The 27,568-nt window shown below is 43.1% G+C and overlaps 1 protein-coding gene and 1 pseudogene across 2 annotated transcripts; one reads left to right on the top strand and one right to left on the bottom strand.

Moving 5' to 3' along the window:
• Positions 1-8,115: 8,115 nt before the first annotated feature.
• On the bottom strand, positions 8,116-16,609 carry DEFB123 (defensin beta 123). Its single transcript, XM_079128418.1, has 2 exons — positions 16,535-16,609; positions 8,116-8,444 (listed from the first exon to the last, which is right to left on the bottom strand). Exons 1-2 carry the CDS (start codon positions 16,590-16,592, stop codon positions 8,299-8,301), a joined length of 204 nt encoding a protein of 67 aa, XP_078984544.1. The 5' UTR covers positions 16,593-16,609; the 3' UTR covers positions 8,116-8,298.
• A 2,741-nt stretch (positions 16,610-19,350) lies between these two features.
• On the top strand, positions 19,351-20,196 carry LOC306653486 (nucleophosmin-like; annotated as a pseudogene). The gene has a single exon. The product of its transcript is annotated as a nucleophosmin-like (transcript).
• The last annotated feature ends 7,372 nt before the right edge of the window (positions 20,197-27,568 follow it).

Below are 27,568 nucleotides of genomic sequence, written 5' to 3'. Positions count from 1 at the left end.
TGAAGTGAAGTCATATGCAGTCATAGGAAGTCATACACACACCAGGAAGCCCCTCACCCACTTCCCCACACCCCAGACACAATTATTGGACCAGAAGTGGCATCTCCCCAAGTCAAGCTAACCCCATAGACTGACCAGCCGCATGTACCATGGTCCATTATGGGTGGGTCCAAAATGATGAACTGGATCAATCATATTCTCTGTTACCAGGTTTTAAGTTGGGAATGCTGAGAGAATAAGGCCCTTTATAATCAGAGTTGAAGTCCACGTCAAAGCCAAGGCTCCACAGTAGGGCGGGTGGTGGGATAAGGCAAGAATTTCGAGGGAACAGAGTTATAAGAACGTAGAAGCCGCCAGAGGAAAGACAGGCATCCTCTGCCATGGCACATAGATCGTCCCTGAACTTGTGTTTCAAACCCAAGCATCAAGCCCTGTGCAGGCCACTGCACTGCTGGCCTCTCAATCTCTCTCCCGGTTGTCCCTAGCTTTAGCTACAAAATCTTTCTTTCAGTTTCTTGAAAACACAGCATCCCCTCACAAGATCAAAATATATGCAGTTCTCTCTATTTTATTTATTTATTTTTGGTACTGGGGATTGAACCCAGGGGTGCCAACAGTGAGCTATATCCTCAGTTTTTATTTTATTTAATTTTGTATTTTCAGACAGGGACTTGCTAAATTGCTGAGGCCGGCCTCCAAGCTGGGATCCTCCTGTCTCAGCCTCCTGAGTCTCTGGGATCACAGGTGTGCACCCCTGCACCCAGCTCTGTTCTCTCTATTAGGAATAGTCTACCCCAAACTCTCACCCAACTCTTTGCAGGAATGATTGCCCATTCTACAGATCTCAGGATAAATGTGACCTCCTCAGAGAGGGCTCCCCTGATAGCTTATGGGTGTCTACCTCCCTTGTAACACCCCAACCCTCATTCTTCAACTATAGTTGAGGTTGATTTTTTTTTTCCTGTTTTACTCAATTACGAGTTTATTTCTTGTTTATTGTCTTTTTCTGCAACAGGCTGTAACCACCTCACTGGCAAAGCTCATGTTTGTTTTATTTCCTGTTGTATAACATATAGAGCTGGCACATAGTAGGTGGTCAATAAATATTTATTCTGTGAAGAAATGAACAAATGAATATACGATTTACAGGGATTCTGGTTCAAAATTTGTGGGGCTGGGGTTGTAGCTCAGTGGTAGAGCATTTGCCTAGCAGGTGTGAGGCACTGGATTTGATTCTCAGTACCACGTATAAATAAATAAATTCATTAAAGGTCAATTGGCAATTTAAAAATATTTTTTTAAAAATTTGTTTGCTCCATAGTATTTTAGACACCGCCCCTTTTTGTATTGGGAATTGAACCCAGGGGCACTTCACCCCTGAGCTACATTCCCAGGCCCCTCCCCACTTTTTTTTTTTTTTTTTTTAAATGTTGAGGCAAGATCTTCTAAATTGCTGAGGCTGGCCTCAAACTTGAATCATCCTGAGTGCTGGGATTAGAGGCGTGTGCCACACCTGGCTTAGACACATTTCTGGCATATTGTACGTGTCCATCACTTTGGCTGCATTTCTTCCTAATTTGAATCCATGGTAGACAGGCTTCAGTCCCGTTGAGGCTGGATTGACGCATAGGACTCCCTGGTTCCGGCACCCGAATGATTTCCATGGTTGTTCCAATTGTGTTAAGTTCGTGAGCCCTACTGACATCATCTGTACCAGCCTCTATTTCTTTTTTCTCTTTTACTCCATGGACATTTATCGAATGGCACCTGTGAAGGCATTATTCAAAGCAGTGGATGGAACAGAAATTCCTGCAGCTTACATTCTGGGGAACAGCGGGGTTTTGACTTTGCTCTCAGTGTTCAGTTTGGCCTTACTGTTTGGAAGAATGAATTGCCAAAGGACTTATTAACAGTCATTTTCTCAGGCTGAGCTTGTGTGTGTTTGATTTTATGAGTTCATGGTTTACCTTTGTGTCCAATAAGGATAACGCCTTCAGCAAGCCAAAGAGGGCCTGGCCTTTAGTTTGATGGTCCATATACGAATATTCACATTCAAATAGAAGTCGACACGGTAGGTATAAATGTGGAGTGAAAAATCTCACGCACTTCACGTGTTTGAACTCATCAGCCATTTGAGATTCATGCCCGGTTAGTACTGAAGGAATCAAATGCCGTAATGGTTAAAGATGATTGTGAAAACTGTCCACATGAGGAAGGAAATAATTAAGAACTTCCAATAACTTCTCAACTTATGAGAAAATATAATGAGCGAATTTAGATTTCAAGAGAATAGGTTAGCTTGACAACCTTAAGAACATTGTGTTCAATCAATACCTTAATATTTTGAATATTGGAGATTTTGTTATAGTTCCAGTCTTTGTTTAAAAATGATCTTTCATTACATTAGAGGCCATTAGAAATGAACTTCTTTTTTAGTTATTTGACTTCATTTAGATCATACATCTTTCAAGAAAAAATTCTGTTTGAGGATTCCTCCTATAAGGACAAATATGAGTGTGACTTTAGTTACCTCAAATTTCATAAACTCCAAAATCACGTACAGTGACATTGATGACAAATCATCTTCAGTTTGTACACATTTTTGAACATAAAAACCATGAAGAATAGGGGGAAATATAAGGGGAAAGTGAGATACCCTACGCATAGTTTACTCTCATTAACCAATCTTTAAAATAACAAAGTTTATGAAGGCTAAAAAATAAAACATTGAAGTTTGTTGAACTTCTTGCTATAAACTACTACCCAATTTCGGCTGTTGAAGATAATATATTTTTGGCATTTTCTCAAGCTTTAAGTTTAATCCCAAACTTAGGGCTGGGGATATAGCTCAGTTGGTAGAGTGCTTGCCTTGCGTGCACAAGGCCCTGAGTTCAATCCCCAGCACTGTGCAAAAAAAAAAAAAAAAAAAAAAAATTCCTAAATTTAAAGCTCTTTCTAGAATGCACGCTTCTGAAATTCATTTTTTTCCCCCTGAGTCACATTCTTCAAAGGCTGGTGGCTGTGAGACCTGAGATTGAGCATCTATTTAGTACAGAGGATGTCCATAGTGACTGTGGGAGTAATTGTTTCTGCATTTGGATATCAAAACTTTTTTTTTTTTTTTTTTTTTTTGCGGTGCTGGGGATTGAACCCAGCGCCTTGCACATGCGAGGCAAGCACTCTACAAACTGAGCTATATCTCCAGCCCTCAAACCTTTAAAATATAACTTTTGGAATTTTGTTTGTTTGTTACTGGGGATTGAACCCAGGGGTGCTTAACCACTGAGCCACATCCCTAGTCTTTTTAATTTTGAGACAGCATTCCACTCTGCTGCTTAGTCCTTGCTAAATTGCTGAGGCTGACCTCGAACTTGTGATCCTCCTGCCTCAGCCTCCTGAGCCGCTGGTATTACAGGCATGTGCTACCATGCCTGGCAACTTTTGGAATTTTTAACAATTAATAATGATAATTGCTTTTTTGTGATAATACTTCAGATTATACTTATATCCCAGAAATGGGAATCCCATTTCACCCCCTAACCTAGTCTTCTACACTCTGCTCTGTGATGCTGGAGTCCAAAATTCAAATTCAAGTTCAAATTCAAATTATAATTATAGTTCAAAATTTTATTTTCACAGATTCCCTTGCCAGATAGCTTCCTGTTGGATTTTGCTAATGGAGGCCCTGGTGGGAGGCTGGAAAGTGGAGAGAGGGCAGTAGGAACTCCTTCTCTGCTTTAGATGCCATCTGCACCCCTGCGTCAGCTTGGGTGGTTGGGGGTCCGTCTCCAGGACTGTGATGTCCTTCAGACATCAGCTCCAGCCATAAGGTTTCCCTCTCTCCAAGCACCAAACTGGCACAGTGTAGGGGCTCAGTAAATTTGAAGTTGAATAAAAGGATGGATAAAGAGATATTGCTTCTCTGTATGTTCAGCCACCCGCTGTGGAATAACCCCCCTGAAGACTGGAATATATGCTACTCAGAGGTCCCTTTTTCACGAGCCTAGGTTCTGGTAGTACTTTCTGTTTTGTTCCTGCAACCCTAGGGATGGTTGATGCTGCCCGTAGGCAGTAATTTCTGTATTACACCAGCATTCCCTTTTGGCTCTTTTGGCTTTGCACCCACAGGGCAACAAAGTTCTTATACAAAATTCCCTGTGTTGTGTACAGAATTACTGTTTTCTCGCTGGGCTGTGATTGACACAGTACTTGGTACCAGAAGTGGTCTCAGGAACTGAGATGGAATTCCTGAAGGGTCATCCCTTTGACTTCAGTTGTAATTATGATCTCATTGGTGATGGAAGATAGGTTACTGGTTGTCTTTGGTATGTGGTGGCACCGCATTTATCTGAATCACCACCTGTAGTTGCTTGGATTGATGTATTCAATAAGGGTAAGGTTCTGGAAGACCAGGTGACTGCTGTATTTTATTTTGGGAATGAGGGATGACTAGGGGGACTATGAGGTAGGCTGGGGATTTCTTTCTTTTTTTTATTATTTGTTCTATTTAGTTATACGTGGCAGCAAAATGCATTTTGACTCATTGTACACAAATGGAATTCAACTTTTCATTTCTCTGGTTGTACACGATGTAGAGTCACACCATTCTGTAATCATACGTGTACATAGGGTAATGATGTCTGTCTCATTCCACCGTTTTTCTTCCTCCTGACCCCTCCCCTCCTCTCATTTCCCTCTACACAATCCAACATTCCTCCATTCTTCCCTTACCCCTCACCCCCACCTTATGTATCAGCATCCACTTATCAGAGAAAACGTTTGGCCTTTGATTTTTTGGGATTCACTTATTTCACTTAGCATGATATACTCCAACTCCATTCATTTACCTACAAATGCCATAATTTTATTCTTTTTTATGGCTGAATAATATTCCATTATGTATATATAATCACAGTTTCTTTTTTAATTTTTTTATACCACAGTTTCTTTATCCATTCATCTATTGAAGGGCATCAAGGTTGGTAGGTTGGGGATTTCTGACAGCACTGAAGAGCTGACGGAAGGAAAGGACAAGCACAAGGCTTTAGATTCCCAGTCTGAGTCATGTTCAGGACAGACAACAGAGGTCTACGTGGTCCTCAAAGAATCTCTAATTTCTTGTAGCTGCAGAGAAAATAGGGCTGAAAAATCAGATCCTACCTATTCATATTCATACTGTGGAATTATGTTGGTCGAATGCAATATTTTATGTGAAAGTTAGGGCGTTGATTGGGAAGGAATGGTATTCTGCAACTTAGCAAGGGGTCATTTGGGTGGACTCGAAACAGTTGGTTTGTATGGGAATATCCGTTTCACTTTTAAATTACTTGCCCAGTTATTTCCAGAGAGGTTGTACCATTTTAGATTCCTACCAGCAATGTATGAGAGTTGCAGCTGTCAAAACTTGTTCCTCATCAACAATCCTTTGGTCAATCATTTTAATTTAATTTGTTTTTATGGTGCTAAGGATTGAACCCAGGGCCTTGTGCATGCTAAGCAAGTGCTGTACCACTGAGTCACATTCCTAGCCTTTCATTTTCATTCTAATGAATACGTATGGTGGTATTTTATTGTGGTCTTCATTTGCATTCTTTGATGACTATTGCCTTTTGTGCATTTATTTGCCACATGTATATCTTTTTTTGGTGAACTATCTGTTCAAATCTATTGCTCATTTTGTTAATGTGTTGTTTGTTTTCTTTTAATTGAGTTTTGAGAGTTCTGTACATATTCTGGATAAAAATTTTTAATAAGACATTAATTTTGAAATATTTTCTTTTCTAGGCTTTATGACTGATTTATCTTTCTCATTTTTTCTGGCCTTGCATTTATTAAGGCACTTAATGCTCATGACTTTTATTTTTTTTAAATTTTATGTACAGAGAAGACAAAAGGATGTTTTAAAAATATATGAAATTATAAGCTGGGTGCATTGATGCATGTTTATAATCCCAGTGACTAAAGAGGCTGAGATAGGAGGATTGCAAGTTCAAGGCCAGCATCAGCAACTTAGTGAGTCCATAAGAAACTTAGACTCTGTCTCAAAAAAAAAAAAAAAAAAAAAAAAAAAAAATTAAAAGGACTGGGGAATGTGACTCAGTTGTAAAGTATCCCTGGGTTCAATCTCTAGTACCAAAAATAAATAAATAAATAAATAAGAATAAGACAGGAAACACCTCAGTATCTACCACCCATTTTAAAACAATTACCATTATCCCACTCTATTCCTGTAGAGGTAACCACTCTTCTCAATTTGTGTTTATTATCATCTTAGCTTTTATTAATAGTGTTATCACCTGTGTTTATATCCCTAACAAAAATTTGTTTATGAAATTTTGAACAACTATAGGACCAATCTTGTTGGAATTTCATTGAATCCAGGAATGATAAATATAAAATTGACATTGTTATTGAGACTCAGTTCATGAACATAGTTAGGTCTGTTATTTGAGGCTTTCTATATTCTTTTTTCCTTTCTTTATTTCTCCCTCTCTTCCTTTTCCTTTTCTTTTCTTTTTTGTTTTTGAGACAGGGTCTCACTTTGTTGCTTATGCCATTGCCTGTGAACTTGAGATCCACCTGCCTCGGCCTCCTGTGTAGCTGGGATTACAGGTCAGTGCCACTGCATCTGGCTTCACTGAACTTCTTGAGTCTGTGGATTGATGTCTTTCAACAATTTTGGAAAATTTTCAGTTACTATCTTTAAAAAATATGTATTCTTCCTTATTCCCCTCTTCTTACCTAGTACTCCACTTAAATACATGGTAGACCATATGATATTGTTCCATAAGCCTCTAGTGCTTTGTTATGCTCATTTTGCGTTCTTTTCTCTCTGTGTTTTGATTTGTATATTCTCTATTAATCTTCTACTATAAACTCAATCTGCTGTGAAGCACATCCAATGCGTTATTCTTGATTTCAGATCTTATTTTTTTTGGTTTAGAGTGCTCAATTTATTCTTAGAGATTTCACTGGAGGTAGACTGCTCTGTGATGATCCCCAGTGAATCATAGCTACTGTTCAAGTCTTTTTTTCTGTTCAAGTAGTTTTTTTTCTACATGGACTCTGGGTCATGTGACTAGCTTTGGCCATTGAGACTCTAGCAAACATCATACAAACAGAAGTTTGATAATTGCTGCATATTGGGCCTTCCCCTCTTGGAATGGGCCTCTGCATAAGAAGCCAAAGTTAACTTCCTTGAGATGGAGAGGCCAGGTGGAAAGAGATGTAGTCACGTGAATCCCAGTTTTTCACACTGGGAGAAAAATCAGAAGAAACACTCATTCAAGGGCAGAACTATGAGAAACAATAAAAAGTTATATTTGAATCTGCTAAGTTTTAGAATGGTTTTGTCATATGGCAGAAAACAGATACCTTCTTATGTATTAGTTTTAATTTTTCATTCTATCATCTTTTTAATCAATCTTTTCTTCTTCTTTTTTTTTTTTTTTTTTGGGGAGCTGGGGATCGAACCCAGGACCATGTGCTTACAAGGCAAGCACTCTACGGACTGAGCTATCTCTCCAGCCCCCTCTTCCAATTTCTTTAGCCTATTTATAATAACTGTTTTAAAATTGTTAATTCCCATTACTGTACTGTCTTTGAGCCTGCTTCTATTTGATTATTTTTATTCATGATTGTGGGTCATATTCTTCTGCTTCTATGAACGTCTTATAATTTTTTAATTGTACAGATACCAGAAATTATATTTAAAAGAACTGTAGGAACTAGAATAAATATTATTTTTTCCTCTGGGAGAACATTCCCCTTCTGTTTGGCAGTTGAATCTGGTTGTTGATATACTTCTACAAACCAAGACAACAAAGTGTACTTATTTCTTGTGCAAAGAAAGTTTTAAGATTTCAAAGTAATGATTCACTAAACAAAGATGCGGTTACCAAGATGAATAGTACGACCAAGGGCAGTTTGTATGAGAACAGCATTTTTACTGGGTTGATTTCTGAAAATAAATATAGGTCTACCTTAACACTTCTACCTTAAGAAGATTCTAGAAGAGCACAGGAGCACATAAATACATCTTTTGTTAGCTGCCAGAACAAGGGTGCCACCCCGTGGCTTGCAGATTCCAGAAAATTCCACTGGACTTTGGTGAGAGCGTGTTTATTGTTATGAAAATGGTGTTGACTTCCCGAACCCCTGCGTGGGGCTCTCCTGCTAGCGGGGTACACTAAGAGGAGACCACAGGGGGGTCAGCCAGAGATGTTTATTGACAGAGCTCGAGAATCCACCAGGCTCCATCGAGGGAGCTCGTTCTCCTGGCTCCAGGCTGCAAAGCGCTCACAACAGCCATGGCTTATTTTTTGGCTGGTACTTGGGCTTCACACAGCACATGTTGCCATTTGTGCAGTAAACGTAGACCTTTTCTTTCCTGGAACACCTGTGGCGGCATTTGCCGCGGAGATTCCAGCATCTTAAGGCATCGCCTGGAACAAAGAAGAAAGGGGAGAGGAGATGATGTCAGTCTTAAGAAAAGGTAGGCTCTGAGTCGAGATCAGCAGGTCGGTCACGGGATTTTCCATAATTAAAACAAAAACAACCACAACACAGGGAAAAAAAAAGGAAAGAAAAAAGAAAAGGCAGCCTCTGGAACTAGAGGGATTGAGCAGGTGTGATAGAGCATCTCCTGTCTCCCTTGACTCTGACCCTTTCTACCTGTAATTATTTTCCCTTTACCCCATTTTTTTTTTGGCTACTTACATTGCCCGTGAATCTAGACTAAGCAACAAACGAGGGACACTTTCAAAAACTGCCCTTCAAAGAACTGTTCTGAGTCACTGGGAGGGGATTGTCCCAAACACCCCAACCAAAGAGGCCAGCGTTCAACCTCAAGTCTTGCCGCCAGTAAGACAGAACCTGCTCCCGGAGGCACACCCAAGGGTGCGTACCCATTTTTTTTCTCTACAAAAACTCCAATCCCTCTTGGCTGAGAGTGACCTGGGTGTTTGTGTTCATCAGCCAAATAATGCCTTTATTCCTCTTAATTTTTTTTTTTTTTTTGAAACAGCATCACTGAGTCGTCCAGGCAGATCACAAACTCGAGGTTCTCCTGCCTCAGTTCCCGTAGCTGGGATCACATGTGCCGCCGGGCCAGGCTTAAGTAAAGCCTTTGATCTGTCTGCGTCCCTGGAGTGGTTTCCTTCTCACCACACTACAGAGGGCCCTAACAGGGAGAAAGAGGCGGGGAATACCAAGGGGAGGTCTTGTCCAGGGACACAGGCTCACGTCTTCTCCAGCACAACACCGATCCTGGCCCACTGTGCACACTTCATCTCAGAGGACAGTGGTGTGTCATGTTTAAGGGCTTGGACTGTGGAAGCTCCAGATGGTTGGACTGAGATCTGGTTCTGCCACAGTGAACTGGAAGATCCTGAACAGGTTACTTCCTTACTAGGAGTTTCGTTTTCCTTTTTTTGGAGAAGACGGCTAATAGCATCTATTTCAGAAAAACTGATGTGGCTGCTAAATAAAATAGTACAAACTAGCCGGGCACAGTGGCATATGCCTGAAATCCCAGTGGCTTGGGAAGCTGAGGGAGGAGGGTCATAAGTTCAAAGCCAGCCTCATCAAAAGTAAGGCCCTAAGCAACTCAGCGAGACCCTGTCTCTAAATAAAATACAAAATAGGGCTGGGGGTGTGGCCCAGTGGTGCCCCTGAGTTCAATCCCTGGCACCCCCCCCCCCTCCACCAAACAAAAACAAAAACAGAAACAAACTCTACCAGCATTAAAAAGTTTAGGAAGGACGTGACCAAGTGAATTTGTAATCTTGGGGAAAAAAGGCCTTTTCAGAAAAAAGTCTTACCTAGAAGGGATGCAAAAGCAAATAATTTCAAACAAATAATGTTTTAAGAGAAATAAAAGACGAGAAAGAGGAAAGATATAAGAGTGGATCTTCTTCAGGCTGAAATAGAGCAACAGGAACCAATTTGACCCTTCTACTTTAAACACAAGTGGGCAAAATGTATATGATTGCATTTATTTTAATTTTTTTATTTTTGGTCCAAGGACTGCACCCAGGGGCATTTTACCACTGAGCCACGTCCCCAGCCCTCTTTATCTTTTATTTTGAGACAGGTTCTTGCTAAGTTCCTTAGGACCTTGCTAAATTGCTGAGGCTGGCTTTGAATACTTGATCCTCCTTCCTCAGCCTCCCAAGCCACTGGGATTATAGGTATGCACCACTGTGCCCAGCAAAATGTACATGAAACAACAATTTCCATTGGGCAACATTGGGCATCCTGTCATCCTCAAAAGAAAGGAATCAGCCAGATGAATCTCATGATTATACTGGTTCACTTCCTGGAAGCAGTTTTGGGGTTATAGTGCAAGGAAAGGGGAACCCCTCATGGTCTCACTAGGGTGAAGGATAGAATAGAAACAGAAGAAAAATTGAAGTCCAAGGAGGTTAACTCAGCTAGAATTTGTGGGTCATGGTATCAGAGAGGAAGAAGAGAGCAACAGAGGGAGAAAGAGAGGGAGGGGTGAGCAAGCGTGCTGGGGAAACCTGAGTACTTATCATGTTTGAAGAAACTACCAAAGGCCTGTGGAAGAACCTCAAAAGGAAGCAGGCAGAACAATTACTGGTGATTGTACAAGTTGGGGAATATTTTGTGTGCCTACCTCCCAGAGTAGAAAGGTCTTGTAAAATCTGCAGCCTCTGGTACCCAGAAGGTTATTGCCCAATTAGCCCTAGATGAAAGGAGGTCTCTAAAAAAGTTTAAAAGTCAATTTTAAAAATATCCATCTGATTTCAAATAACCTAACTGCATGCCAGAATATAATCTAACACTCTTTAAAGGAATATAACAAAATACAGCAACCACAAGTGTAAATTTGACAGTGTATATAGCAGCCAGCCCTACAAAAAAAGTCAGGAAAATATGACTCATCAATCAACTGATCCAGAAATGACAAAGATGAGGGAATGAGCAGATGGACATTATAAATATGGTCCATATGCTAGAAAAGGCACAAGAAGAATAAGGGCATGATGAGAAGAAATGAAGACGTAAAAATATTCACATGGAAATACTTGAAATGAAACATTAGTGAAGGAAGAGTTCATTTCATGAGATCAAGGGCAGATTAGACTGAAGAAGACAAGATGAATGAAGGTGAAGACCTAGCAATGGAAACTATCCAAAAGGAAGCCTGGAGTGAGAGAGAGAGAGAACAGAGGGCAGGACGTGATGAGTGGGTTAACATACATACAGTTGGAGTACCGAGAGGAGAAGAGAAGGGAGAGACAGAAAAAGCGCGGGAAGAAATAACGGCAAAGAAATTTCATGGTTGACAAAAATGCTACATGCACAGAAGCAGGATCCTCGGTGAACTCCAAGCATAATAAAACCTAAAGAGAAGCACGCAAAGGCACATCAGAACAAAATTGCTAAAAATCATATTAAAGAAAAAGGTCTAAGAGAGCCAGAAGAGAGGACGCATTAAATATAGAGGGAAAATGATGAAAATAATAGAAGAATTCCTATCAGAAACTGCATACTGAAGACAATAGAGAGAGGTTTTTAAAGTAACGAAAGAAAAGGCCAGGTGCAATGTTGTACGCCTATAATCCTAGTGACTTGGGAGGCTGAGGCGGGAGGATCACAAGTTCAAGGCCAACCTTGGCAAATTAGCAAGACTCTAAGTAACTTAATGAGACTCTGTCTCAAAATAAAAGTAAAAAGGGCTGGGGTGTATCTGAGTGGGAGTATGCCCCTGGGCTTTCAATCCTTGGTACCAAAAAAAAAAAAAAAAAAAAAAAAAAAAAAAAAAAAAAAAAAATCAATCCAATATTCTTTCTGTCTTCCTTCCTTTCTTTTGTACCAGGGATTGAACCCAGGGGTACCCTACCACTAAGCTGCATCCCCAGCCCTTTTTATTTTTTATTTTGAGACAGGGTCTCACTAAGTTGCTTTGAGCCTCACTACATTGCTGAGGCTGGCCTCAAACTTGTGATCCTCCTTCCTCAGCCTCCCGAGTCTCTGGGATTATAGGCATGTGCCACCGAGTCTGGCTCAACCCAGACTTCTTTACACAGTGGATTGTGGAGAGTTGAAAGTGAAGGTGAGAAATTTTATCACTGAAAGCTGTTGCTACAGAAAGTGTTAAAAGAAGTTATTCAGGCAGAAGAAAAATTGTATCAGATGGAAGACTGGATGCCTACATAAAAGAATTGATAAATATGTGGGCAAAAGGGAACAACACTTGTTTCATTTAAAAATATAATTGTATAGGGCTGGAGATACAGTTCAGCAGAAGACCATTTGCTTAATTTGTGCGAGGTTCTGGGTTCAATCCCAGCACTGGGGAATAAAAAGATAATCGTTTAAAGCAAAATAGAGCAATGCATTGTGGGGTTTCAGCAGGGGTAGATGTGAACTGTAAGACAAACGCAGAAAGGCAGAAAGGAAACGGAAGTGTGCTGTTTCCAGCTCTCACACTCCCCGAATCACCATTCCAAGGAAAACCATGAGTAGATAAAATTGTTGCAAACCTTAGAGTTCGCTCAAGATCTGTGCAGGAATTGGACAAGAGGGGCCTAGAATATTTTGTTACATTGCGCAATTGCTTCTGTTCATTAACAAAAGGGCAAAATGCTGGGAAACCCTCTTTTCCCGAGTCAGCAGTATTAGAAACTTTGTATTGAAATCCTTATCACCAGAAGGGAACATTACTTCTTCCCCAAGGAACCAAGTCTTCCCGTACTGAAAACCAGCCTTGATTTGTCAGGTGCGGTTGTCAGATGAGGAATTTGGGGGTGCGAAATTCCACCTACTTCTCAGTTTTGTACTTTCTGTGGAAATGGGGCCCGAAGCCATTTCTCAGCCTGAGCCCTGTGGTTAACCCCTTTCCGCGATGTGCTGAGGCTCTGCTTTGCCTAGAAGTCTAGAACGCTGCTTCATAATCTACGCAGCTTCTAAACTCGGCCCTTCCCCTTCGTCTACAGCAAACCCTCATCCGTCCTTATTTGGCGAGATGGTTACAGGATGAGCGTGGGGAGCCATCTGCGTGCCCTGTGGGACCTGCTTGACGTTCTGGTCATTTGGCAGGGAAGCCTGGTTTTGGGAACTCCTAGTAGGAATCCACTGGTTCGAGAAGGCCCGATTCCTGTGGTGCCCTGGCCTAGCTCACCGCTCAAGTTCGAGCCCTGGAGAGGGGAGTGGCCCGCCAGAGCCACACAGGCTGCTCACCCCACCCAGGTCCTGTCTTTCTGAAGAAGCAAGCACCAGACAAGACTCCTCCCACACCGAACCTCACACCCACCCACGCCCTCTGATCTGTACCCCTATAAATAAAGCAAGGGGGGCTCCATCTTGTCAGAAGCCGTATCCCTCTTAACCCGCCACTGCCCCCGCTCCTGTATTTCTGGTCTTTTGTGTCCATTTTGCGGTTCTACTTTCATAGCTTTTATTTCACAGCCAGCCCATCCCGCCCATGGGAAGCGTTTCCCCCGGGGCCAGAGATGAGCTCCTGATAATGTTGATTAAGTTACTCATTTGCATTATGTGATTTTCAATATCTGGGATTCTGCATTTTATTTCACAAAGATGATGAGGGAAAAAAACCCATCATTTAACAACAACACCTTGATTTTTAGCTTGAGCATTAGGGTTGATCAGGGAGAGGAAAGTTAGTAAGGCTTTTTATTTCAGCCTCTTTGGAGGCTACTTAGCCTTCTACTGCTTCACTGCTGGGCCTGCCGGCTGACCTGAATATCCAGGAAGCAGAGATAAGTCGTGGGACAGGCAGGGCAAGAGGACCTCTGGCTACAAACACCCGGATTGTTCTGGAGAGCTCCTGCCTGTCAGAGCGACGCTCAGGGAAACTGCTGATGCTTCAGAGAAATTCTTGTCTTCTGCATGGACACAGCCCCTCATGGGACTGTGCGAAGGGGGATTTGAAATGGCCAAGAGACGCAGTGAAACATCTCTCTCTGCTCTCCCGTAGCATAAAATGGTTCTGGAAAGTCTGCAAATTCCCTTGTCTCCGGTGAAGACAGGGAAAGAGTGATGGGTTGAGACCCTGAGGGACCTGCCAAGAAGCAGACTCCAGTGACAGAGGCAAGAAGGGAGGGTGTGAATAGCTTTAATCTGGAAACCAGATAGAAGATTTGACTGAAATCAAGGGTCAAGTAGGTGGGAACCCCTGACAGGGCTAAGGGATTTCACTAGCCATGGGATCTGGTAGCAAGTATTAGAACATTCACTGACCACATCCAGTGAGAGCTAACCCAGAAGTCAGTGAGGGTCAGGCAGAGGGCCTTAACTACTGCCTCCCACTCCTGCCTCAGGGCCTTTGCACTTGCTATTCCCTGCAGCCTGTATGTTCTTTTCCACTGCTAACTCCTTATGCTCCCTCAGGTCACAGAGAGTCATGCCATGAACCCTCCCTTAAAAATGACAAATCCTCCTCTTCCTGGTATTTGCTGTCACCTTTCCTACCTACTCTGCTCATTGAACTCATCACCTGATACACCATGAGTTTCAGTTATCATTCTAAAAAATTCATTGGGCCCATAGAATGTAAGGTCCCAAGAGGGCATAGATTTTGCTCATCATGCTTTGTTCTGTTTTGGTCACTGTTTGGTCACCTCTAGCACCTATCACAGTGTCTGACACATGAAACCCTTTCAATTATATTTACTGAATGAACCAACTCGTTAATTGATGACATATCCAGTCATTTTCTCCCAAGCCTCAATGGTATCCTGGGAAGGGAAAGAGGGGACAGAAGAAAGAAGACATGCTGTGTGCAGACCAAATTCAAAAGAGACTGCAGCCAAGTACAGTGGCACACATCTGTAAGCTCAGCTACTGAGGAGCCTGAGGCAGGCAGATCACAAGAACAAAGACAGCCTGGGTGACTCAACAAGACCCTGTCTCAAAGTCAAAAATAGCAAGGGCTGGGGCGTTGCACAGTGGGGGAGCACTTGCTTAGCATGAGTGAGGCCTTGGGATCAACCCCTGGTACCAGAAAAATAAAAAAGCAACAATAACAACAACCCCCCCCGCCCCCCCTCCCCGTAGAAACAAAAAAGAAGAAAAGACAAACATTTAGCTGCTGAGTTGAATTTAATTTTTTCTTTTATTTGCTGGGGGTGGGTACTGGGGATCTAACTCAGGGGCACCTGACCCCTGAGCCACACCCCAGCCCTATTTTGTATTTTATTTAGAGACAGGGTCTCACTGGGTTGGTTAGGGCCTCACTTTTGCTGAGGCTGGTTTTGAACCTGTGGTCCTCCTGCCTCGTCCTCCCCAGTTGCTGGGATTACAGGCATGCACCACTGTGCCCAGCTAGCTGCTGAGATTAAAAGGCACAGCCCCCTGTGCAGCCTCTCCTGCTCCTGCCTCCCACCAACTCCTCCATTATCAGCATAGAAGTTCCTGGGAATGTTCAAATGAGTCATAGAAAATAAAGTAACTGCTTATTTTTTTCCCCAGAGGGAAATTTCGGTGCGTTCACTGCTGTTCCTTTAACCTGCTCTTACTGTGCACTCATGATGCTGCTAGAACCTTGGAAGAGCGAGGAAGCGGACTGTGAGCGACCCAGGGCCCTGGGGCCAGAGTCAGACAACAGCCAGGCCGGCTCTGACCGGGGCCTGGGCTTTCTTCACCCAGCTGGGCGCTGTTTCAGAGCCACACAGACACAAGGCCTGAGGTGAACTTGTTGAGGGCGTCCCATGTTCTGGCTCTGGAATGGTAAGCGGGCCTTGGGGAGGGCAGAGCCTCTGCAGATGAGCAGGAGCTGGCAGGCGGCTGGTGCCAGGTGGGGGTGGCAGACCTGCCAGGGCCCTTTTCTGGCTAAGCCTGCCCACAGCCTCGCCTGGCACTGGACACCAAGACCTGGACCTTGGACACTTCTTCAGCTTTCCCCCAGCAGCTCCCCGAACCCAACCTGCGCCTGCAACTTGGGACAGTTTCCTGAGGGCACCCTGCTCTCCCCACGTCTGGACCCTTGAGCAAGCTGACCTCTGCGGGGCACCTTCCTACTTCTGCCCCCTCTCCTTCCCTTTCTCGTGTCTTCTTGGTTCTCAAGACTGGGGGTATCCCTCCAGGGCTGCACAGCCCTCTGCCTTGGACCTGGTCCTCTGGCCTCCCCCTGCCGGCCTGGGTGGTCAGGGCCGTGTGCTTTATCCCCGTGGTCCTGGCTCCCAGCAGAAACAGTGCAGAGACAGCAACAGTAAAAAGGCGCTTTTCTGTCCCATCACAGTGGCTGAGCTCTTTCCTGGGGACTATTTTGCAAAGGCGCTGCTATTGCCCTGTCCTCTCCTGGCTTCCCCTACCCACCCGTCCCCGCTTCCTCACACCCAGGCTGCTGCACACGCTGAGCAGGGGAAGGAGGGTCCAGTGACGGAGGGCGAAACTCGGGTGTTGTGGTTGGTCCCTGAGATCTGGAACCTGGCAAGTCACCTCCTCTGAAGGGTGCCCCTTGCTGGTCTAGGGAGCCGGTCCTCCCTGTCCTGGAGGCCGGCCTCAGTCTCCACATCCCACCCCTCCCCAGAAGGGGTGCAGGTACCTGGAGTGAGCTGGGACAAGAGCAGCAGAGCCGCCAAAGTCAGCAATAGGAGCTTCATGGCTGGAGCCGGGCAGAGCAGCTAGTGGAGCAGTGGCAAAGCCAAGGGGGGAGGGGCAGTGCCCCGCCCAGGCCAGCACTCCCTCTGGTCGCCGGAACTCAGATGCCCAAGTGGACAGTCCCACGCCTCAAGCCCATGGTGTGGGTCACTCATCCCTGCTGATAAGTGTCCCTGTACCTTCTCTGTCAGCAGGCTGCTCGATTTGGGGGACCGCCCTTGGACTCAGGATTTGAAAACTCACAGTCTTTCCTCTGGTCGCCTCAGCCCCTGGGTGGAAGTGGGCTGCATCCTGTTGTTTCTAATATGCGTCCTGGGGTCCTATTTTTGTTCTTTCAAACTTTGGCAAACAAGGTGCAACCAGTTCCCTCTATTAAAACCATTGGTTTCAACTACTTATGAGTCTTCTCTTTCCTGACTGGACCCTGCTTGATACAGAGGTAGAGTGTGACTTGGGGCCATAGACCAGGTCTGTAATCCTAATAGCTGGAGGGAGGCTGAGGCGGGAGGATCCTAGGTTGGAGGCCAGCCTCAGAGACTTAATGAAACCCTAAGCAATCTAGGGAGAACCTGTTACAAAATCAAAAAATAAAAAGGGCTAGGGATGTTGCTCAGTGATCAACTATCCCTGGGTTCAATCCCTGGTATCAAAACCAAAAAACAAGCCAAACCAAAATAACAACAAGAGTGAAAACTTCCGTAGGGTTGACAAGATAAAATTCATTTCCGTTAAAGAGCCTCATTTTTCAAATGTGCATTAGCTAAGGCTCAATTGGAGAAGCAGAACCACTATCAGCGTTTCGGAAGAAGGAATTAATTGCAAAAAATAGTATCGGTTTAGTCGTGGGAGGAGCTGGGAAAGCAAAGTCTTGAAAAGGATCAGAGAACAGTCACCAACCGACCTCACACAGGCAAATGGGCCAAGGACACAAAGCAGGTCCAGAGTTGCATTGGGACTGTGAAGGGAAGACTGCAGGTCATAGAAAAGTGTTGAGTGGTGAACTTGGACCCTGGGGTCATTTTTTCCCCATATTTTTTAATTGACGCATTATAGCTGTACGTAATGGTGGGGTTTGCTGTTATGTGTGCGTGCATGCACACAAGGTAGCAATGTAATTTGGCCAATATCATTCCCCTCTGGGTTCTTTTGGTCAGCTGGGGAGGAGAGCTGTCATGGAACAGGGACTAGTGAGGATCGACCCCAACCCGCAGATACCCCGGATTTGCCCCTTGCCACCTCCACCCAGCGCCAACCTGCAGAGCACAGTGACTCCTGCTTCATTTCTACCTCTCGGATCTCATGAATCGAAAAAAGAAAAGTTGGCCCCCAACCCTAGCACACTTCCATATGGGGAAGGAAGTTGAGAAACGTACTTCTCCCTGGGGAGGGCTGCCTGAGTAGCCGCAGCCCGCGCAGCAGGGTTCCACAGAATGGTTTTCCAGTCAGGCAGCGGAGGGCAGGCAGGCAGGACAGCCATCCTCCCTTAGGGACAATGGACCTGTTGGACTCTTTTCTCCCTGAGAGGAGAGACCCTCATGGCTTAAAATGGAGGGCTTTTGTATCCGGGAGCAGAGAGGAGGAGCTGAAATGATTCAGTGACAAGTTCCGACTCTACTGCTAACTTTCTCTGTGACCTCGGGAGAATCACTGTTTTCTGGGTCTCGATCTCTTCAGTCAAGGATTTGGAGCCTGTGGCAGTGGGATCCATGCGTCCGTCCACTTGGGTGGTTATTTAGGTGCCGAAAAGACGCAGAGGGGAAGGGATGCAGGAATCCGGGATACCAAAATGAGTCAGGGCATCTGGCTTGTCACCTATGGGTTCTCGGGCTGCCCTCAGCCGTGGAGTCTAGATGGCAGACCTCCCTTGGCTTCAGCCCCCTCCACACTGCGTGGCTCTGGTGCACAGCGCGGGCCTGCTCCCTGCACCGTGAAGGCACTGACTTTGCTTCTGAAGCCTTCTTTATTTTCCTGGGCACCCACGACAGGTGTCATTGCCACGGGCTGTCTTAGGTGCAGGGGACACAGGAGCCTGGTGAGGAGGCTCGTGAACGTCTCAAGACACACCTCAGATGGTGCAGCTTATTCACGAAGTCAGGAGGCCGATTTCTCAACCTGATCAGGAATCAAAGAAGAATAAATTCTAAAGACAGTGAGGTACCTTTTGTCCAATCAAATGGGTTGGAATATTTAGGCTATGGGAAAAAGCAGTACCAGATCTTGGAAAGGCAAACAGGGGCATCCTTTAGGGAGGGTGTTTGCTGATATCTAAATCTTTAAAATGTGACCACCTTGCAATCCACAACCTTGCTTCTACAACTGTGTGGCGGCCTCCACGTGATTGGCAGTTATTTACCTTTCTTTGGCAGCCCCTGGATTCTCCTTTAGGGTGCTGGACTTCTTCTGGTCTCAGCTCAAAAGATTCAGGTAGGGCTTCTTATCTTGCTTGTGGACTTTCCATTTTTCCACTGAGCTTATCTTTTAAAAATATGAATGAGCTGGGTGCAGTGGTGCACGCCTGTACTCCCAGCGGCTTGGGAGGCTGAGGCAGGAGGATCGCAAGTTTGAGGCCAGCTTCAGCAACTTAGTGAGGTCCTAAGCAACTCAGTGAGACCCTGCCTCTAAAAAAGTGTAAAAAGGGCTGGGGAGCCCTGGCATGGTTCCATCCTGCGTCTCTTCTCTAGGGCAGCAGCCTATTTTCCATCTGCCTTCTCTCCCACCTGAATGCGTGCTACCACCTCATGGAAAATTGATGGAATGAACATGAGCCCCCTGAGGCCCCAGAACTATCTTTTGGTTGTGAACTAAAGGCTGACAAAGATGATCACTTTAAGGTGGATAATGATGAAAACGAACACCAGTTATTCTTAAGAACGGTCAGTTTAGGGGCTGGTGCAAAGGAGGAATTGCACATTGTTGAAGCAGAGGCAATGCGTTGTGAAGGCAGTCCAGGTAAAGTAACACCGGCAGCATTGGAAACACCTGTACAGCAACGGTTTCCCTTGGGGGCTTTGAAATCACACCACCTGTGGTCTTAAGGCTCCAGTGTGGTTCAGGGGCTTTGCATGTTAGTGGGCGGCACTTAGTAGCTGTGGAGGAAGATGTAGAGTCAGCAGATGAAGAGGAGGAGGATGTAAAACTCTTAAGTGTGTCTGGAAAGCCATCTGCCCCTGGAGGTGGTAGCAAGTTTCTCCACAAAAAAGTAAAACTTGCTGCTGATGAAGACGACAATGAAGATGATGGTGATGATGAAGATGACGACGATGATGATTTTGAGGATGAGGAAACTGAAGAAAAATCTCCAGTGAAGAAATCCATACGAGATGCTCCAGCCAAAAATGCACAGAAATCAAACCAGAATGGAAAAGACTCAAAACCATCAACACCAAGATCAGGTCAAGAATCTCAAAAAACAGGAAAAAAACTCCTCAAACGCCAAAAGGACCTAGTTCTATAGAAGACTTTAAAGCAAAAACGCAAGCAAGTATAGATAAAGGTGGTTCTCTTCCCAAAGTGGAAACCAAGTTCGTCAATTATGTGAAAAATTGCTTCCGGAGGACTGGCCAGGAGACTATTGGAGATCTCTGGCAGCAGAGGCAGTCTCTTTAAGAAAATAGTTGAAACCGTTTGTTCAAAATTTCTGTCTTCTTTCATTTCTGTAACAGTTGATATCTGGCTGTCCTTTTTATAAGGCAAAGTGAGAACTTTCCCTACCGTGTTTGATAAATATTGTCCGGGTTCCATTGCCAAGAATGTGTTGTCCAAATGCCTGTTTAGTTTTAAAGATGGAACTCCACCCTTTGCTTGGTTTTTAACTACGTATGGAATGTTATGATAGGACATAGTGGTAGTGGTGGTTGGACATGGAAATGGGGCGGTGGAGACAAAAGTATACATGTGAAATAAACTCAGTATTTAAAAAAAAAGGGGGCTGGGTATGTGGCTAAGTGGTTAAGCAGCCCTGGATTTAATCCTTGGTACCAAAAAAAATTATATATATGTATATACATATACACACATATATAGTGCTGAAGATGGTTACCTTTTGCACTTATGAGAAAATTCCACTCTTCTCCCTGACTTCTCTCCTGGCTGGAGCATCTCTCTGACCCCAACTCATACCCATTTCTCCTCACCCACCACTCTTCAGCCATGCTAGCTTTCTTTCTTTCCACTGAACACTTGCTCCTAGTCTGGGCATTGTGCTTGCGATTTCCTTTATCTGAAATATTCCTCCTGATTATTTCCTGACTGGTTCCTTCCTTCTACTCATATTTTAACTTAAATATCAACCTCAACCTCTCCTGGACCATGAACTTTGAGGTCAGATGGACTTGACTTTCCATTTGGGAGCTTTCTTACATTGTGTAAATTACTTAACCATTATGTACCTAGAGTTTTCATCAATAAGAAAGATCTTTTAGGGCTGGGGTTGTGGCTCAGTGGTGGAGCGCTTGCCTAGCATGTGTGAAGCACTGGGTTCCATCCTCAGCATTGCATATGAATAAATGAATAAAAGAAAGGTCCGCTGACAACTAAAAAAATATTAAAAAAAAAAAGATATTTTAAAAAACTATTTTTGGGCTGGGGAGATAGCTCAGTCGGTAGAGTGCTTGCCTTGCATGCACAAGGCCCTGGGTTCAATCCTCAGCACTGCAAAAACAAAACAAAACAAAAACAAAACTATTTTTAATTGACACATTATAATTAGATATACACTAGGAGAGTTCATCATGCCATATTTCAACATGCACAACACATAATTTGATCAATTTCATTCTGCAATAAGAGATCTTAGTGTGACTTCTCTCACTGAATTATTAGGGTCATGTATGTCAAGTGCTCAGGACAATACATGGAACAGGGTGGCTTCTAATTCTTAGTGAAGGATATACTATGACATCATCATAATTGCTTAATGCATATCAAATTTAGAAGTATCACAGAAAATAATATCTAATAATTCCTAGGAAAACAAGTCTGAAAAGGCCTGAGCGCTTGAAAGGATAGAGCCTGGGCTGGCGATATAGCTCAGTTGGTTGAGTACAAGACCCTGGGTTCAACCCCCAGCACCACCAAAAAAAAAAAAAAAAAAAAAAAAAAAAAGAAATGATAGCACCTGGAAGCTTTTTTCCCTCTTCCATCTGGAAACTGAAGGGTGGGCTGTGCTGGCTGTTGGCTGAGGAATCCACCTGTGTCCTCCTTCCATGTAGCTTGACCTGCGTGGCAGGATAGGAGGGCTTCCCGTGTGCGAGCACAGGGGCCAGGACTGAGCGTTCCAGCCAACCGCAGGAGGTGGGCAGGAGGCGGTCCGACCTTTTTTGACTAGGCCTTGGAAGAAGCGCTTCTGCTGAACTCTGTGGGGGCAACACCAGAAGACCTGGATGCCTTTTCCCTCCACCGGAGGCATTTCAAATTTTCAATTGTAATCCAAATCAACCTTAGACATGTTAGACATTCAAGTCTCTGAGATAAGATAGAGTACTTCTCACTTTTTTTTTTTTTTTTTTTAAAGACAAGGTCTTGCCATGTTGTCTGGGCTGGTTTTGAATGCTTGGGCTCAAGAGCTCCTCCTGCCTCAGCCTCCTGAGTAGATGGGGCTACAGGTCTGCACCACCACGCCTGGTCCCACCTATTTTTATTTTTTTTCCCGGTGCTGGGGATTGAACCCAGGGCCTTGTGCTTGCAAAGCAAGCACTCTATATCCCCAGCCCCTGCCTATTTTTGAGGCTAGTGTAATTTGGACTCTAAAGCCCAAAGAGAACAGAATTAGAAAGACGGGTCTCACTTAGGAACACAGATGCATAAATCTCAGACACAATATTGGTATAGAAAATCTGGGAATGTGTAAAAATGTTAATACTTTGAGACAGGTTGAGTTTTTCTTAGGAATGCAGGTTTGACTTACAGTTATGAAATCAGTTAATATACTTTGTTATATTAAGGATCTCTGGTTAAAAATGTCAAATATAAAAAAGTTCACAGCATTTTAAGTTAGAGCTTACAGTAAGTTAATAGCATTTTAAGGTATCAGGAATAAAATGGAGATATGGCCTAGGGATGTAGCTCAGTGGCAGAGTGATTGCCCAGCATGTGCTAGGCCCTGGGTTCCATCCCCAGTATGGCACTGAATAAATAAATATTAAATATATATAATTATATATATATAATATAAATAATAAATAAATGTTAAATATATAATATAAATATTAAATATATACGTATCCATATCCATATATATATATATAAAATGTGACATATACAGATACCATATTATTGAACTTTTGGGTAAATATGGTGGATTGACTATAAGTTCCTTTAGTTATTCAAACCCTAAATCCCACTAAACTATAGCAACTACAGGGATTTAAAAAAACCTTGTAGACCAATAAATCAGAGGACAATGAGGTGGACAATTTGGAAGCAAGGGAGCGGTTTGCTGAGCTGGAAATGAATTAGCAGCCCAGAGGAAACTGGACTCTAGTTGGCAGCGGGGAAAGCCAGGGATCGACCTACATTAAACCACAGAATAAACGAGCTTGGAATCTGGAGGTATCATGAACATGAACACCTGGGAAGAAAGAGAAATGTGGGGGAGTTAAGAGAAGGGGGTGGTTAAAATAATGTTTAAGAATCCAATCCTTAGACAGCCTATCTCTTCTTTTCATATAGACAACCATCACCTATGATAGTGTAATCCCCCAAGTGGAAAAAAGCTTGAAGACTGTATAGCGAGGGAGAAAGGAGGGTCTCTGACCTGAAGGGTCCCAAGCATCACTGAGGACAAACTTGGTAAGTAGAAAACAGAAGGACTTGCAGAAGCGTGGACACTGACAGCTGGGAAACTTTAGCTTCCAGCCTTCATTCCCTGATAGCTCCCAGAATTCCCAGCAGGAGATTAGTAGAGCAGTAGCAAAAATCTGAAGATATTGACCTTGGTGTTTCTCACTAAATGTCCCCTGATGAATCACCTTGTTGTCAATGTCACGTTGGCAAGTCCCACCAAGGTACTTAATCAGCATTTTAGTCCCTCATGCTTAAATATTAACAAATAAATGTTATCATCAATGATCTCTTATGAAAGTTAGAGACCAAAACCACACAGAACAGAAGTATTCATGGAGTTTCTAAACTTTTCAGTGGCACACAAATAAGAGTAAGCAGTTAAGGATCAGTAGCCGTATGATTGTCGATTAGAGGCAAACATTTAACATAGAACAGACTAACCAACCAGTTTTATGAATTAGATTATGCAGAAATGGAAATATTAAAAACTTCAGAGAAATCATGGATGCAACTGTGAAACAAGAAAAGGATGCTAGAAAAAGAAAAATTCAGGAAATAAGTGAGTACGCAAATTAAAAATATGAAAGCAGAAAATGGAAAAGAAGGATTAATAGATAGCGTAGAAGATAAACTTGTTAAAAATTCCTCATAAACTAGAGGGGGGAAAAGGACAATGGAATGAAATGCAGGAGAAAAAAGTTGAAAAAAATTAGAGAATTTTTGTTCAGTCCATGGGGCCCAACACCTGAAGAATTCTAGAAATAGATAATGGAAAAACAAAACGAGAGGAAAGAGATTATAAAAGAAATCCTGCAGAACAATGGAAAAAAATATGAATAGATATTCCACAGAAGAGATGAGAGGGCCTTAAACATATGAAAAGGTGTTCAGTTTCACTCAAAATGAGTTTTTAAAAACCATTTGCTGTGGTCTTGTGAATTGTGTCTTCCCCAAAATACATGGTAAAGATCTGACACCGAATGCTTGTGGATGTAACTTACTTGGAATTAGGATCTTTTCAGTTTTAATTAAGTTAAAGTGAAATTAGGGTGGACTCTAATCCAGTGATGGGGTCTTTATAAGAAAAGAGAAATCTGGAAAGAGACAGAGAAAGTGTGCCATATGATTATGAAGTTAGAGATTGAAGTTATGCTACCATGAAATAAGAAATGCCAAGGATCAGCCATAAAGAAGAATAAAATTAGGGCATTTGCTGGTAAATGGATGCAGTTGGAAAATATCATGCTAAGTGAAATAGGCCAAGCACAAAAAACCAAAGGCCAAAAGTTTTCTCTGTTAAGTGCATGATGATATATAATGAGGTGGGGTGGTGGGGGGAGGGGTGGTGGGGGGAAGAGAAGAATGAAGGAACTTTGGATGGTGTAGAGGAAAATGGGGTGGGAACGGGTGGGGGACGGAAAGGTAGTAGACTGAGACAGACAGTATTACCCTATGTATCTGTATGATTACAAGAATGGTGTGAATCTACACTGTGTACAACCATAGAAATGAAAAGTTGTACCCCATTTGTGTACAATGAATCAAAATGCAGCCTGTAAAAATAAAAAAAAATTTAATTAAAAAAGAAAGAAAAAAAGAAATGCCAAGGATCATTTGCAACTACAAGGAGCTAGGAGAAAAGCATAGAACAGATTTTTCCTCTGTTTCAAGGAGAAAACAACTTTACCAACATCTTGTTTGGATTCTAGAACTGTGAGAAAAAATGTCTGTTAATTAAAGCCACTCAGTCTGTGGGAACTAGTCCTAGAAAACTCATATGCCATCATATCAAATTTATTATTACAAAGGTACTAACATATCTTTAGGTGTTCTTGATGATAAACATCAATGAATGTTGTGGCTTCTTTTGAAATGGAAGTATCTATACCTCCATGCTGGGGAAAAAAATATACAGGTCATTTAGTGGAGAAAATTCTTAGTGTATTCACCTGTCTTCTTTTGGATATTGAGTTTACCTCGGGAGAAATGAAAAAGAAAAAAAATGTCTCGGTGTCCTATCCCATCCCATCCCATGTCCATCTCCAACTCCAGCCAAATAAGTCATTAGAAAGAAGGCATTTTTGTTACATCATTAATATCTTGAATAGACATTGAGATAAGATACATCACATGTTAATGATGAGTGATGCTGCAGAGTAGGCCCCTGGCAAGCTCTGGACAACACAGGAAACTCTGCTGAGTCTCATCTTGTCTGGATGGCACTGAGTCTAAGAATCCAACTGGAAGAGGGTGTTGTAGGCTACCTTGGTAGTGGTAATGAGGGGCCGTCTGTAGTTTATCCAGAAAGATAGCCAGGCTGGGGTGCCTTTCCTAAAACTTTTACCTGAGCGTCTACTGCAACCTGATTGGGGGTGCTGGTGTTGTCAAAAGCAGGATCCACCGTCGGTCACATACTCACTGGGGGAGTGTATGGCAGCTTCCATGGTGCCTTAAGACGACAATAAAACACTACCAGTTAGGCCTTTACCACAAACATGGGAGTGCCAGCTCCCAGGACTCCTGAGAATTGAACCTTTCTCCCTATTCAGGATGTGGTAGGTGACCCCCATTATTTGTTCTGAACACTGCATTCCAGGTAAAAGTGAAAGGAGAAGGAGAAATATTTGTTGAGAAGCTAGTTAGATAGTTCCCCTGACGCCTCTGGAATTTCAGGCCTGAGATTTCCCTTCAGAGACCCTGAGGTAAGAGAAAGTGGTGGCCAGGTCTGCTGAGACGGGTGGGGTCGAGGATCTCTTCTCTCCTGGTGGACCACAATGGATTCACGTGGGAGCTTCCTCTGTGGAAACGAGTGAGATATGCAGAAAGGAGACATAATGAGATTGTAATTCAGACATTTTGCATTCTTTTCTAGGCCTGTCTCTCCCAAATTCCTGGGAAATCTGTAAATCTACTTGGTGCTATTAATGAACTCCCAATAAATAGATTAAACAAAGAGATTTATTTTGAGAAACCTATAATTTAGCTTCCAGCACTATATATTGATTACATAATGAACACCAACCACATCAGTGTGAGGATCTTGAGATTGACCAGACCACCTGAACCATCTTGAGCTCACCAGAGTGATACACTCCTGAATATCTTCCTATACTCAGCCCTTACCAAGTTTCCTGTAAAAGAAAAGCTGGGAACCCAAAAAGTGTCTCATTTTCTAGGAGGCCTGCATTCTCCCTTGGATACATATTCCTTGATTTGCCCCCAAAGGCATCTCTCCCTTGAGATTGCCTATACTCTCCCTTGAATGTGTATCTATTTTCCTAGCTATACCTCTGTCTGTGCCTTTGACTGGTGTGTGCTGAAATTCTTTTCATTTCATAAGCCAAGGACTCTGTTGGTCCTGAGTTAATTTCCCTGTTCCTTGTGGGAACTCCTTGGAACCTTCTTCAGAGACATCTCTTCTGTGACATGAAGAGTTGAGACGAGTCAACTATTCACTCTCATCTGTGAGAGTGTCCCATGACTTCCAGGTTTCCCAAGGACAGGTCAGAAGTACCTTCTCAATCATGGTAGGCATCCAAATGGGGTTCATTTGTGGGTTCTTTGGAGGCATGTGTAGGGAATATTTGATTTCTGGTGATCTCTACCAGTTCCAGCTTTGGGGGGGGGGGGGCTTTCACTCTGGAAGAAAGACCTCTTAGAGAAAGGTGCCCATCAGGATGGTTTGAGTTTGACTAGGTCAGTGGCATGCTCTACCTCCCTGACAAAGCGTTTTCTATGAATAATGGTAACCGAACTTACAATGTACTGGGCCCATTTTTCTCAGGAAATGCCATGGATTCCTCTTTCAGTCCATCTCCTACCAAACAGCTGCATCACCATTTATTTACCCAGTCCTCCGTGGACATTTAGGTTGTTTCTAATTGTCTGCCTTGTAAAGAGTATTGTGATGATGATTGTTATAATTTGAACTTCATTATTATTCATAATGGTCAATGTTCATTCAGGAAAATAGAAACCAAGGCAGTATTTCTTTAAAAAAATTAAAAATTTTGTTCGAATTAGTTATACACGACAGTAGAATGCATTTTGACACATCATACATAAATGGAGAATAATTTCTCATTCTTCTGGTTGTACATGATGTAAAGTTACACAGATCATGTAATCATATATGCACATAGGGTAATAATGTCTGATTCATTGTACTCTCATTTCTACCCCTTTTCCCCCTCCC

The sequence above is a fragment of the Sciurus vulgaris genome (assembly GCF_902686455.1).
Source record: "Sciurus vulgaris genome assembly, chromosome: 2".
NCBI classification, from domain to species: Eukaryota; Metazoa; Chordata; class Mammalia; order Rodentia; family Sciuridae; genus Sciurus; species Sciurus vulgaris.
This window is presented reverse-complemented; position numbering and strand designations above follow the sequence as displayed.